General features: G+C 58.3%; 1 protein-coding gene across 4 annotated transcripts in view; it reads right to left on the bottom strand.

Annotated features, from left to right (window-relative positions):
* Unc13a (unc-13 homolog A) overlaps positions 1-12,531 on the bottom strand; it is a 56,707-nt gene that overhangs the window by 37,911 nt on the left and 6,265 nt on the right. For all 4 annotated transcript variants that reach the window (XM_026390000.2, XM_077795711.1, XM_077795713.1 and 1 more), the window contains exons 2-9: positions 10,405-10,434; positions 9,459-9,558; positions 7,760-7,877; positions 6,082-6,205; positions 5,673-5,746; positions 5,274-5,328; positions 3,810-3,842; positions 1,887-2,094 (exon numbers count right to left, since the gene is read on the bottom strand). In XM_026390000.2, the coding sequence (XP_026245785.2) occupies positions 1,887-2,094; positions 3,810-3,842; positions 5,274-5,328; positions 5,673-5,746; positions 6,082-6,205; positions 7,760-7,877; positions 9,459-9,558; positions 10,405-10,434 (742 nt within the window). The remainder of the gene's footprint in view (positions 1-1,886; positions 2,095-3,809; positions 3,843-5,273; positions 5,329-5,672; positions 5,747-6,081; positions 6,206-7,759; positions 7,878-9,458; positions 9,559-10,404; positions 10,435-12,531) is intronic.

Raw genomic sequence — 12,531 nt, 5'->3', positions numbered from 1 at the left:
AGTGGAGCCCATGCCCGCCAAGAACAAAGCGTTAAAGACCATGCTGACTGCAGAAATGGTCGCGGGAACTGCTAGAGAGACGAAGCGCTTCTGAAGAGAGTTTGAGAAAGTTGCAAGTACAAATAAAGAGAGATCTGGGTTTTTGTTTTTAGTTAAATATCACAGATGGCTCCAAGATTTGTGGAAGGATGGCCAGAGAAAACCCAGCTGGGTGTGATTCAACCCCCACTTCAGACCTAAAAGCGTCACATGGAGTGTATCCTTCCATTTCCTTGGATCTTAAATATCAACAGAATAGAGTATGTGTCCCAGCTTTTAAAAAGTTTCTTCTAGAATGTTTTATCTATAAACTAGACAGGTTTTGTGTCTAGTGTCCTATACAAAATATAGGAACTTCAAAAAAAATTGTTCAATACCTGCAAAGAAATCCTTGATGCTAAAGATTGAGTAGGAAGGTTTTCTTTCAAATTATATTTTGATTGAACTCGGGGGCACTTAACCACTGAGCCACATCCCCTGCCCTTTTATATATTTTATAGAGAGATTTCGCTTGTTGCTCAGGGCCTTGCTATGTTGCTGAGGCTGGCTTTGAACTCATGATCCTTCTGCCTCAGCCTCCAGAGTTGCTGGGATTACAGGTGTGTGTCCCAGCACCCAGCTGGGTCGCTTCTTTTTTAATTCATGGATCTATCAAAATATAACTCTAAAGGTTGGGGATGGAGCTCGGTGAAGGAGCACTCACCTAGCAAGCTCAAAGCCCTGGTTCTGATCCCCGGCACCATGCATAAATATACATATTATATGGAATATATTATAGGTATAATTTATATTATATAAATATAGATGTGTGTATTATATTTGTATGCAATAAAACACTAAAATATTACTTATTTGAATGAGTTTTTGGGCATCCCTTAATTTCTTTTCATGTGTGTGAGGGACAGAGAGCACAGGAGAGACACTGGGGATTGAACCCAGGGGTGCTTAACCACTGAACCACATTCCCAGCCCTTTTCATTTTTTATTTTGAGGCAGGGTCTTGCTAAGCTGCTGAAACTGGCCTTGAACCTGATCTCCTCATGCCTTAACCTCAGAGTCCCTGAGATTATAGGTGTGCATCACCACACCTGGCTGGCATTCCCTTAGATTTTACACCTGAAATGAGTTTCTTGTTCCTGGGCTCAAAATCTAGGGCTAACTTTCAATTCCTTGATGGGAGAACACAGGGCGGGGCCATGTGGAGGAAAGGCGGGGCCACAGGTAAGGGCGGGGCCATGTGGAGAAAGGGTGGGGCCACAGGGAAGGGCGGGGCCACAGGGAAGGGCGGGGCCATGTGGAGGAAAGACGGGGCCACAGGGAAGGGCGGAGCCAAGTGGAAGAAGGGCAGGGCCATGGGGAAGGGCGGGGCCACGGGGAAGGGCGGGGCCACGGGGAAGGCTGGGGCCATGTGAAGGAAAGACGGGCCACAGGGAAGGGCGGGGCCAAGTGGAAGAAGGGCGGGGCCACGGGGAAGGGTAGGGCATATGGAGAATGGACGGGCCACGGGGAAGGGCGTGGCCATCACTGTGCCCCACCCCCACACACCGGTGAGACCTTTCCCCTTCAGTCATCCCCTCTCCTCTGCCCAGTCACACAGTATGCAGGGACCAGTGGCTTCTAAAGGGTATGCCACAGAGGTCCCATAGGTCCAGAAAACCTCTGGGGCCTGAAGGTCCTTCTCGCTTCAGCCCACACAAGCCGCCTTTCATGAACCTCGTGGACTTTCTTGCCCTTTGGTAAAGCAGGATTCCACCACCCACAAGAGAGCGTGGACCCCCTTCTCCGAGATCTGCTTACTGCGCCCCAGTCCCGGGGACAGCGACCCTCCCACACGCCATGGCAGCTACCTGAGGACCCGCGCCTCGGAGAATTCCTCATAACTGTGCATGGAGTCGCTGTAAGATTCCCGGGACCCCAGAGGCGGCGGGCGGACAGAATACTGGTGGACAGAGGCGTTGGGCTGCGACGTGGTGTAATAGGGCGGCGGGATGCTGTTGCTGGTCTCACTGCGGTAGTCACTGTCCCGATCATCCACAGCACTGTCGGGGTCATCGTCTGGAAGAGAGAGCAGGTAAATGGGGAGAGTGAGGAGAGAGAGGGCACACAGGGGGTCAGTGCAGTCCCCAGCCTGGGGGAGTCTTTATTGGCTACTCCCAAGAAGAGAATGCTCCCTGGTAATGCTGGAAGGACGTGGGTCATGTTAATAGAGGCATAGGCTGAGGAGCAAGGGTCCACTAGACCTAGAGTCTGAGTGTCCTATAATTTGAAGAGGACAGGGATAATCTAGAGGGTGTCCTTCAGCTCAAATGTAAGGATGAACTTTGTCAAAGTCCAGACGCTCTGGAAATTGAGATGGGATTCTCCTTCCCCATCAGGCAGTTGGTTTCCTTAGAGAAGCTACATACTCGGAGGGAGATCAGCAGGAGCAGCTGCCCTTCAGCCCTCGAGATTGCCCGGTGTCTGAGGAGGGCCCCGGGCCTGAACCTGCACCAACCCCCAGGGTTGGAGCTCAGGCCAGCAAGACGGCCTTCCCCGCCCCAGCCCCTGAGTATGGCTGGAATTGAGGCACACACTGGCTTGGCTGGTCTCCGAGTACAAAGAAAACAGTTTATTTTCTGAATTCTAAAGAAAGAGGATTCTAATTTTAAAGCCACACACCCGGGTAGTAGAATAATTAGGATGCAAACATTTTTTTCTCTCTTCTGTACCTTCTGGGAAGTCTTTTTTTTTTTTTAAGTAGTTGGACACAATACCTTTATTTTGTTATTTATTTTTAGGTGGTGCTGAGGATCGAACCCAGGGCCTCGCACGTGCTAGGCCAGCGCTCTACTGCTGAGCCACAAGCCCAGCCCCATGGGAAGTCTTGATTTCAATAATGCACAGGTTACTTTTCTAATTTAAAAGAATGATACAGTTATGTTTCTTTTGAAAGTAAAGCAAAATTTAGTTGATGTAGAAAACCAGAAAAGTAGGGGAAAGTGTGGTGTCGGGGGCAAATCCCAGGTCCCAAATCTTTGACCAGTGAGGGGGACTTTTGCTGCATTAGGAGGGAGATGTGATGTCACCAACAGCATCAAAAATGTGACTGTGGCCGGGTGCGGTGTATCGTGCCTGTAATCCCAGCAGCTCAGGAGGCTGAGGCAGGAGGATCTTTAGAGAGACCTGGCTTTAGAGAGACTCCCCTGGATCAAAGAGGATGTGGGGAAGGGGACGGGGCCTCCAGCGGGTGGAGGACAGGAAGAAATTTTTCTAGAAAGTTAGGACAGGAAGCCATTTCCTAGGGGGAGCGGGTCTGCCTGGGGGGTGTGGCCTCCTTCCCCGGCAGGTGGGGGTGCTGGTGGGCGTGGCCCAGGGAGGTGTCCAGGTGCCCCTGGGCTCAGCCCTGGCGCTGGCCTCCCTCCCTCCCTCCCTCCCTCCTGCAGGCCTCTGAGTGAGGGGGTCTCTTTCCAGGAGGAAGACGGGGGACACAGAGGGAGGAGAGGAGATGGATTATACACGGGGACAAGAGGAGAGGGTCCTGGTGCCCAGCGGGCCTCCACCTGTCCAGTCCTCCCTGCCGAGTCCCCGCACCCAATGGCCATGCCTGCGCCCCACCAGACAGAGCGTGACCCCGAGATGGACGGGGCGCGGAGGGCGCAGGAGAGGGTCTTGCCAGCCCTCTGAGCCCCATGTGGCAGCAGCTCCCCATTAGGGGGCGCTGGGTGGGGTACCTGGGGGGTCACCAAGATGCCCGCCTCCCCGTGAGCCTCCATTCGGTCAGGGTTACTTACTCTGTTCACCCCAGCCAAAATAATTCCAGTTGCCTACAAAGAGAAGGGGCAGAGATGATAAAGGGGGGCGGAGGGAGGGGCTCTCCCTGCGTCCTCCCCTCCCCGGGTCCCCCAGGGTCCCCCTCCTGGCTGACATCTGCTTCCTTTGGACCCTCTTCCCTGGCCTCAGCCAGAAAGCAGCAGTGAGGGCATCTGGACCCAGGGCTTGCAGACTCTGAAGTCTGGGGTCAGAGTTCCCCACCTCTTCCCTCCCCCCAGCTCATGGGCAGAAAATCACGTGACCTCGGGAACCCTAAGTTCCCAGACACCCTGTTGGGTGGCTTCCATCATTTGGCTTTTTTTTTTTTTTTTAATAAGTGAAGAAATGGGCTCAGAGAGGGTCAGTGAGCAGCTCAAAGTCACACAGGCTCTGAGCAACAGGCCAAGGGAATAAAAACCACATTCTCCTTTTATCCGCAATACTGTCACCTCAGAGAAAGTCCCTCTGGAATCCTGGCTCCTCTGGGAAAGAGGGGTGAGGAAACATGCCCAGAGGAGGTAGATCCAGAGTAGATCCAGGCTCCATTTCCCCAATCAGACCCAACCCAAGTCAGTCTGGGAGAGAGGTCCCCTCGCGGTCCCCAGGATCTCCACCCCCGACTCCTTCACCACCCTCCTGGGCACAGGGGGGACACGTGGATATGGGGGAGACCAAGAGGGGAGGAAAGGAGGAGGGAGAGCAGGTGGAAAGGAGGGGAGGTTGAAGAGCTGCAGGGGAGCAGGGGACCTGCCCTAGGGCCACATCATCTGTCCCTTTGTCCCACTCCAGAGGACTGAGGGCTCCGTGGGGCAGGGGACATTGGCTTGGCCAGTGGAGAGGAGGTTCAGAGGACCAAGGGACAGCAGCACCTTTACAGCTCCCGCCCGAGGGAGGGCAGTGGGCGGGGGTCGTCGGGGCCACCGTGGGCAGTCGCCTGGGGTCCTGCAGACCTGGGCCGAGTGAGTCCTAGCTGGCCCAGCGTGGGACCTGGGGCGGGTCCCCTTTCCCATGCCTCCAGGTTCACTTAAGAAAACTGCTCACGAAGGAGCCACAGCCCCGGGAGGCACGTCCTCTGGCCGGGTGTTGGCTGCATGGACCCCACCGTCTGACCTCGAGTGGCCTGGGGTCTGGTGGCCTGGGGTTTGGTGGCCTGGGGTCTGGTGGCCCTGTGCCTAGTTTGCCAGATGAGCTGTGGGCCCTTGGCCAGGGCTGATGGGAGCTCAGGTTCTGGGCCCCGACAGCCCGCAGGGTGAGGCCCCTGTCGGATGCCCTGTCCCTACGGGGAGGACCCCAGGGGTCTAGGAGGGACAGGGATGGGCCTGTGACCGTACTGCAGGATGGGACTGGGCCCAAGCCCCCGATCATTTCTCTTCCCCCATCAAGGGACACTGTCCCCCTAGGACTCTTCTGGGGGGGGGGTCCTCGGGGCAGGGGGAGGCACTCACAGCACTGGCTGCTGGGCACGGGCAGCGGCTTGTCCTGCTCGTCGTGGAAGGAGTACTGCAGAGAGGGACAGGAGGCGCTCAGGGCCAGGAAGGTCCCCAGCCCTGTGTCCCCTCCCGTCGGCCTCCAGCCCCTCCGGCTACCTGAGAAAGAGGGGACAGAGCAGGGGAGGGGGCGGGGGGAGGGAGTGGAGCAGATAGGTGCCAAGGAGAGGCTCTGTCCTTGCTGCACTGTGCTTCACAACTGGCGCCCATGTCCCCGTCCCCCACCACCGTGCCCACCCTGCCACTGCAGCTGCATGACGGAGCCCTCTGAACAGTCGCAGGGAAGAACAGGCCAGGACTGGGACAGAGGTGGCGAGGGGAGGGGGAGGAGAGGGGGAGGGGGAGGGGAGGCCGCACCTCGTCCTGGTCCCTCAGGGTGTTCAGCTGCTCCAGCTTCTTGGCCCAGTACCGCGCCTCCTCCTCGGGGATGTCTGCGGGCACAGCGGGCTGAGGCGGCGGGCAGGTGGCCCCAGCTGAGGGCTCCCCGCCCCTGCCGTCTCTCCTCCCGGCAGCCTGAGGCCCCACCGAGGCCCAGCCGGGACCCCCAGACCTGAGCCCCGAGGGTCGGGGGCATCTGCCACTCATAGGTGACGCACAGGGGACAGGACGGTCTCAGGCATGCAGTGGGGACACCTCTGCCAACTCGGTGCCCCCAGGAGACGCCCTTCTGGGGAGGGGACCCGGTCCCCAGCGGGCAGGGCTGGCTGGGCCCAGCTGGACCCGGCCACTCCCCTGGACTGGGGGGCAGGAGGAAGCCGGGACTCACCCAGGGGCAGCTCGAAGCGCGTGTCCAGCAGGATGCGGTGGAACGTGGGGTCCTTGGTGCCGCAGATTTCGCTGTCGGCCATGATCACCTGGGAGTCCAGCGTCAGCCACTCTCCAGGGCCCTCCTGGGGTCGTGGGAGGGTGACAGGGGCCAAGGGGATTAGGATTAGGGTTAGGGTTAGGGGTTAGGGTTAGGGTTAGGGGTTAGGGTTAGGGTTAGGGTTAGCTAAGGGGATCGTGTCCCCAGCAGGCACCCCTCACCCCATATCACCCCCACCCGGAGGGCAAGGGTCCCGTCCCCACTTTATAGTGAGGAAACTGACCCTCAGAAAGGGAAGGTCTCAGCCCAGAGCCTGTGGCAGGTCAGGGAAACTCGGAGGCGAGGACCCGGAGAGCAGGCAGGCGCTGGTGTAGCTTTGTCACGAGGGGTTTGGGGACTCTGGCTTCACACTCCTCCCACCACCCAAGGAGGAAACGCCCAAAGAGAATGAGCCTGTTCCCTGATGATTCAGGGACATGGGCCCTGTGAGCAAGGGGGTCCACTCTGAACCTCAGTGTTTTCATCTCTTAAATGAGAACAGTCTCCTGTGGAGTCCTCTGACTGCTGCCCGCATGACCAGGCCCCCCTCACACTTGGGGGGCCACTCGAGGCCTCTTTTGAGGCTCATTTCCTTGAACTGTCACATTCATTTCCTCCCTTGTCCTGGTTCATTCAATCATCGACTCAAAACCAAATGCTCCCTGGAGCCACCTCTGTGCCAGCTTCATGCTGAGTGACGCCAGGGTCCCCAAGGGCCCCAGGCATCAGTCTGGCTCCTGAAGAGCTCACAGTCCTGGGAAGCAACGCTGGGCCCCTGAGGTCGGGGCCAGGCCTGAGGGATCCAGGGACGTTGGCCAGGGCTTCAGGAGGGGGAGGAGTGAGCTCAGAGGGGAGTGGAAGGGAGGGGGCTGGGGCCCAGGAACAGCATCTGCAAAGACTCAGAGGCCAGGATCTGCACAGTGAGCAGCCAAGGGCCTCCCAAGGGACAGGGCGGGGACAGCTCAGAGCTCCAGGCTGCAAGATCCTGCAGCGGTCAGCACAGAGTGGGTAAGAATCAGGTCGGGAGGCCCCGAGGGGAGGCCAGAACTGAGCTGTGGGGACAGGGAGGTCACCAGAGTGGTCCCCACCCTCTGGTGTGGTGTGAGGGCGGAGGTGTTGGGCTTCTGTCTACACTGTCCTCTGGCTGGTGTCATCCTGCTGCCCTCCCCGGGCGCAGAACACTAGCTGCCCACATCCCCCTCCTTCTTCCATAGAAATCTATTTTTAGCTGTGATGGGGGCATGGCTTAAGACTACATTTCCCAGAATTCATTGAAGCCATGTGGAACCACAGTTCAGTTTTGGCCAATGGGATGTATTTAAAATGCTGGGAGCAGCCTCCAGGTTGGGCCTTAACTGAGCAGGTGAGCACTCCCCTTTACTACCTTTCCTTGGCTGGAATGAAAATGCAATGATGAGCCTCAAACAGCCACTTTGGACCATGAGGTAGAAGTCATATGGGAGAGCAACAAGTTGAAGGAACTTGGGCCCCAGTGGCTCTAACTGTCTTAACAACCCCAAAGGTATACATAGATGTTGTCAGGGGGCCACAAGCCTCTGGGCACTCCTCCTTCCCCACCTTCAGCCCACCCACCACTCACCTCATTGGACTGTCGGATGGTCCTCAGTGGGATCCACACAGTGCCCACCATTGTGTCCCAGATGAGACCCTTGTTCCACACCTCCACAGTCAGTCCTAAATCCAGGCGGTTAATCTCACTGTGGAAAGGGGAGACGGGGTATCAGGGGAGCAGGGGGGAGAGCATGGGAGCTCAGAGAGGTTAGTTCGTTTGCCTGAGGATGCACAGCATGCTGCAATTTAACCCCCCTAGCTGGATGGCAAGAGGGGAAACTGAGGCCAGAGGTGGGAACTGACTGGCTTTGAGTACCACAGAAGCCAGCCAGGAGGGAAGGAGCGGGGACACATGTCACATGTCTCCCACGCCTGTCTTCTGAGCCCTGCTGGAGCCTTCGACCCTGATGATGCTGAAACCCCGCCCTGGCCCCACTGTACCCCGATAACAGCATCTGGGTGTCTCCAGCCTTGCAGTGTCACCTCTGCTCAACCAGGTGGGGACGCTCCTGAGCACATGAACACGTGCACTTTCCTGCCCTTTCCCTGAGGGTTCACCCTAGAAATGGGCCAATTCAGGGACTGCCTGCCCCTCCCCCGGCACACCATCCCCCACCAACCCACCCCTCTGCTTCAGGGTCCTCAGTGCCCAGCCTCTCCTGACTCCTGCCTGCGGCTGACACTTCACCGTCAGGCTCTGCTGGGGCATAGCCTGGGGGTGGAGAGTGGCCTGGGACCAAACCCCAGCTGTGACACAAACGTGCTGTGTGACACTAACGTGCTGTGTGACACTGAGCAGTGGCTCTACTTCTCTGGGCCTCCATTTCATCATCTGTAAAATGGGGATTGCAGGGGCAGCTCCCCTCCCAGGGCTGTAGGTGTAGCTGATTTAGTTCAAGAAGCCTCTGAGCAGGGCACAGACCGCGGCTGTCACCCGAGGAGACTGGGCGAAGGTGGTTTTGCAAACGGGGCACTGGGTGGCCCTAGACCCTGGGCTGATCCGGGCCGTTAATTCATTTCCTTATCAAATAGTTGTTGAGTACCTACTGTGTGCCAACTCCTGTGACATGGGGGTCACAGTGGGGACAGAAATCAACCCTGGAGCTCCTGGTCTAGCAGCAGTGGCCAGAAATGAACAACTCATAGAAATGCCTAGAATATCCATTGGAGGGGAAGCTATGGGGCTCTGACAGTGGTTTTTGGAAGCAGAATGGGGGGGGGGCTTCCCTGGAGGGGACACGAGCTGAGATCCAAAGGACAGGCTGCTGCTTGGGGCGAGGGGAGGAACGCAAGTGCTAAGGCCCTGGGGCAGGACCAACCTGGGCTGTGGGAACCTGTGGCTGGGGCCGGTGAGGAGGAGAAGATGGAGAGGTGCTGGCGGGGACAGCGGGCAGGAGTGTGGCTTTATTCTGAGGTCGACAAGCTACGGACACGTTTGGAACAGAGGAGTGACAGGATGTGATTTACAGTTTTAAAAATATCCCCCTGGCTGCCTGGAGCAGAGCAGATTGTGGGGGGCGGGCCGCAGCGGGAGGCCGGGGGCGGAGGCCGGGACTTGGCCGGTGGCTGCTGAGATAAAGGGAAGCGGTTGGATTCTGGATGCGCTTTGGGAAAGGGCCGGCGGGGCAGGGAGGGACAGGCCACTCGGCTCCCTGGCGGTGCCAGGCACTGCCCCAGGTGGCGGCGACGCGGGCAGAGGCGTGGCTGAGCTCGACGCGCAGACTCACAACATGAAGTCCTGCTCCCAGCTGGGCTGGCTGCCGCGCACCGCGATGGTCGTGCTCTTGACATTCTGCACCTTCAGGGTCACGTACGTGTTGAATTTCTCTGTGGCGGTGACAGCAGAGTCAGCGACACAGTTCAGGGACTGCACTGCCCGCTCCCGAGTTCTGGGTCCCCGAGGTGACCCGAAGGGGCTCCTGCCCGGCCAGCCCTCCCCACGCCAGGCCCCCAGGCGACAAGCCGGGCTGGGGAGGGGACACCTGAGATGGGGAGACCTGGAATCTGGGGCCTCACCCAGCTGCCTAGAAATGACCTGCTCCGGGGCTGGGGGCGTGGCCGGCTGGTGAAGCCCCTGCTGGCCTGAAGTCCCCAGGTCCGGCCCCGGGAACATGGGTTCCCTCTTGAGACCATGCCTTCGGTTTTGGCTGGGAAGACCAGGGTCCCAGAAAAGGGACAAAACTGACCGTGAGAAACTCCCTTTGGGGCTGGGGCTGGGGCTCAGTGGCAGAGGGCCTGCCTGGCACGGGAGAGGCACTGGGTTGGGTCCTCAGCACCACATACAAATAAATAAAGTAAAGGCCTGGGGCCATCTACAACTACAAAAAAGATTTTATTCTAAATAGAAAGAAAGAAAAAAAAAAACTCCCTTTGGTTTTTGCTTTTCTGGACCTCGGTATCCTCATCTGTAGCAGGTCTATCCCTGCCCGGCTTCCCGAGACCCCCTGGGAAGCCAAGGCCCGGAGTGAGCCCCACTGGCCTGGGCTAGGGGGGTGGAAGGTGGGGACACGGTGGAAACAGGGCCATCCCAGGCCAAGGTCCCCCTCCCAGCTCCACCCTCCCACGCCCCTCCTCCCTGCGCAGAAACCAAGTCTGAGTCTGGATGCAAAGCCAGACAGCCTCCCAGCCTCTCCAGAGACAGACAGACAGACAGGGCAGGGGAGCGGCGCTTACCTTGGGCACCATCAAACTTGGCTTTTTTGACTGTGGAGAGAGACAGAGAGGGAGGAGAGGAGGGGGGATGTGGAGGGGACACAGACGAACAGACATCCAAGCCAGAGCCACAGACGCAGAGGAGAGACACAGAGACACAGAGAGTCACAGACACCAAGAGACACGGGAGAAAGCCACAGCCAACCAAACGAATGAAAGAGGCAAAGCCAGGGACAGCAACAAGGAGGATGAAGGAGGCAGGGGAGAGAGAGAGAGAGAGAGAGGTCATCAGACAGATGAGTACAGGCAGACCTAGGGTGGGAGGAAACTGGACCACGGGAGCAGTCCCCACAGTCCCCCACCTCCCACAGCCTCAGCCCTCCTGGAGTTGAGCCTTCATCTGCAATGGAGCAAGAGACCTAAGAAGGAACAGGGCAGGTGACAATAGAAGCCTCCTCCAGGAAGCCCTCCAGGATTGATTGCCTCTGAGCAGTGTGGAAGGGGTGGGTGTGAGGACGGCTGCAGCCCAGGGGCCCTCGAGGTCCAGGTGCCACTGGTTTACAGGACGGGAACTTCCCTTGACAGCGTCTTGGCCCCTCCCGAACCTGCTCCCGGAGGGACCTCAGTCCCTCTTCCCTTCTCCCTTTCACCGCCCCCTCCTTTCCCAATTCACGTCTTCATCTGGGTCCACAGCACCTGGACCAAACCGGAGCAATCGAGGGACTCTGCCTGGAGAAGGAGTTCTTCCCCTGCCCCCCGCCCCAGGGAACCTGGGTCCTCTGACCCCAGAGATGGTGGTGCACCCCCTTCTCACCGCCCACCCTCTGTTCTGCGCCCTCGGGTTTCCCCTGTCCCTCTGCCTCCTGGGTTTGTATTTATTTATTTATTTATTTATTTGGGGATTGAACCCAGGGGCACCAAGTCACACTGAGCCACCTCCCCAGCCTCTTTTTATATTTTATTTAGAGACAGGGTCTCGCTGAGTGGCTTAGAACTCGCTTGGAACTCGCACCCTCCTGCCTCAGCTGCGCCCAGCTTTCCGAGACTCTGCGTGGAAGCCGTGGAACAAGGAATTCCTAGAAACAGGACCGTGTAGGGACAGGTGCCACAGCCTCTTGGGTTTGTATCTCTGTCCCCATCACTTGAGTTTCTGCCTTGCAAAACGCTTGACTGGAGCCAGGGAACACAGGAGTCCATCCAGGGTGGGAGCCGGTGGCTCTGACACGGGATGGTGACTGTGGTCGGGTCCCTTGCAGCAGAGGAGTCAGCAATGAGAGGGCGCTTTCCTAAGCCAGCGCCAACCTCCTCACCCCAAAGGCCCAGACTTTAAACGCAAATGATGGGGCATCACACCCGGCACACTTGAGTTTGGCCTTGGCAGGTAGAGTGTGGATGGAGCCCTTGACTGGGCGTTGGGACAGGTGAGCACTGGCTCTGCTGGGAGTCAAACAGAGCTGGTTCAGATTCAGTGCTGTGTGACCCTGGGCTAGTGAATCCCCCTTTCTGGGCCTCCATCTTTGTCTTACTCTCCCTCCCTGCTTTTCTAGATCTGGTTCTCTCCCTCTTTCTCTCTCCCCTGTACGGATTTCCTGTCCTCATCTCTGTTTCTTTCCCCCACACCTGAAATCAGTATCAGTCCCTGTGTCCTCACTTTTCTGCTCAAGGCACATGGCTGCATGGAGTTAAGGGCCCTGTCTTGCCTGCTCAATCAGTCCCTGTCCCACTGCCCTGTGGAATCCTTGTCACCCAGCTCCCAGGGAGCTCTCCTACCAGTCGCCCCAGCCTGGGGCTATACCCAGCCTGGCCCAGGCCTCCTGGGGGGGGGGCACACCTGGGAGGCTCTGGCAAAGATGGGCAGCCGCGGGGCGCGGGAGGGAGGCACCCAGATTGAGGCTGGGAAAGGCACCTACAGGGCAGAGGGAGACTAGGAGAGAAGGGGAAGGGGGAGCAGGAGGGGAGGAGGAGGACTGAACAGCAGGCGGGAACCCTCAGGTCACTGTTGGGGGCAGGCTGGGGAGGTGCCGGGCGGGGTGGGGGAGGGGTGCGTTGGGGGCACCTGGAGGGGCAAGCTGTGCCCGGCGCTGGGGGAATCCAGGGGGCCCCTGGGCTCCTTGGACAATGCCCGCTTTGCAGACCATGGGCCAGGCT

This window comes from Urocitellus parryii, chromosome 3 (genome assembly GCF_045843805.1).
Source record: "Urocitellus parryii isolate mUroPar1 chromosome 3, mUroPar1.hap1, whole genome shotgun sequence".
Taxonomy (NCBI): Eukaryota; Metazoa; Chordata; class Mammalia; order Rodentia; family Sciuridae; genus Urocitellus; species Urocitellus parryii.
The sequence above is the reverse complement of the archived record's forward strand: the minus strand, read 5'-3'. Positions and strand labels throughout refer to the sequence as shown.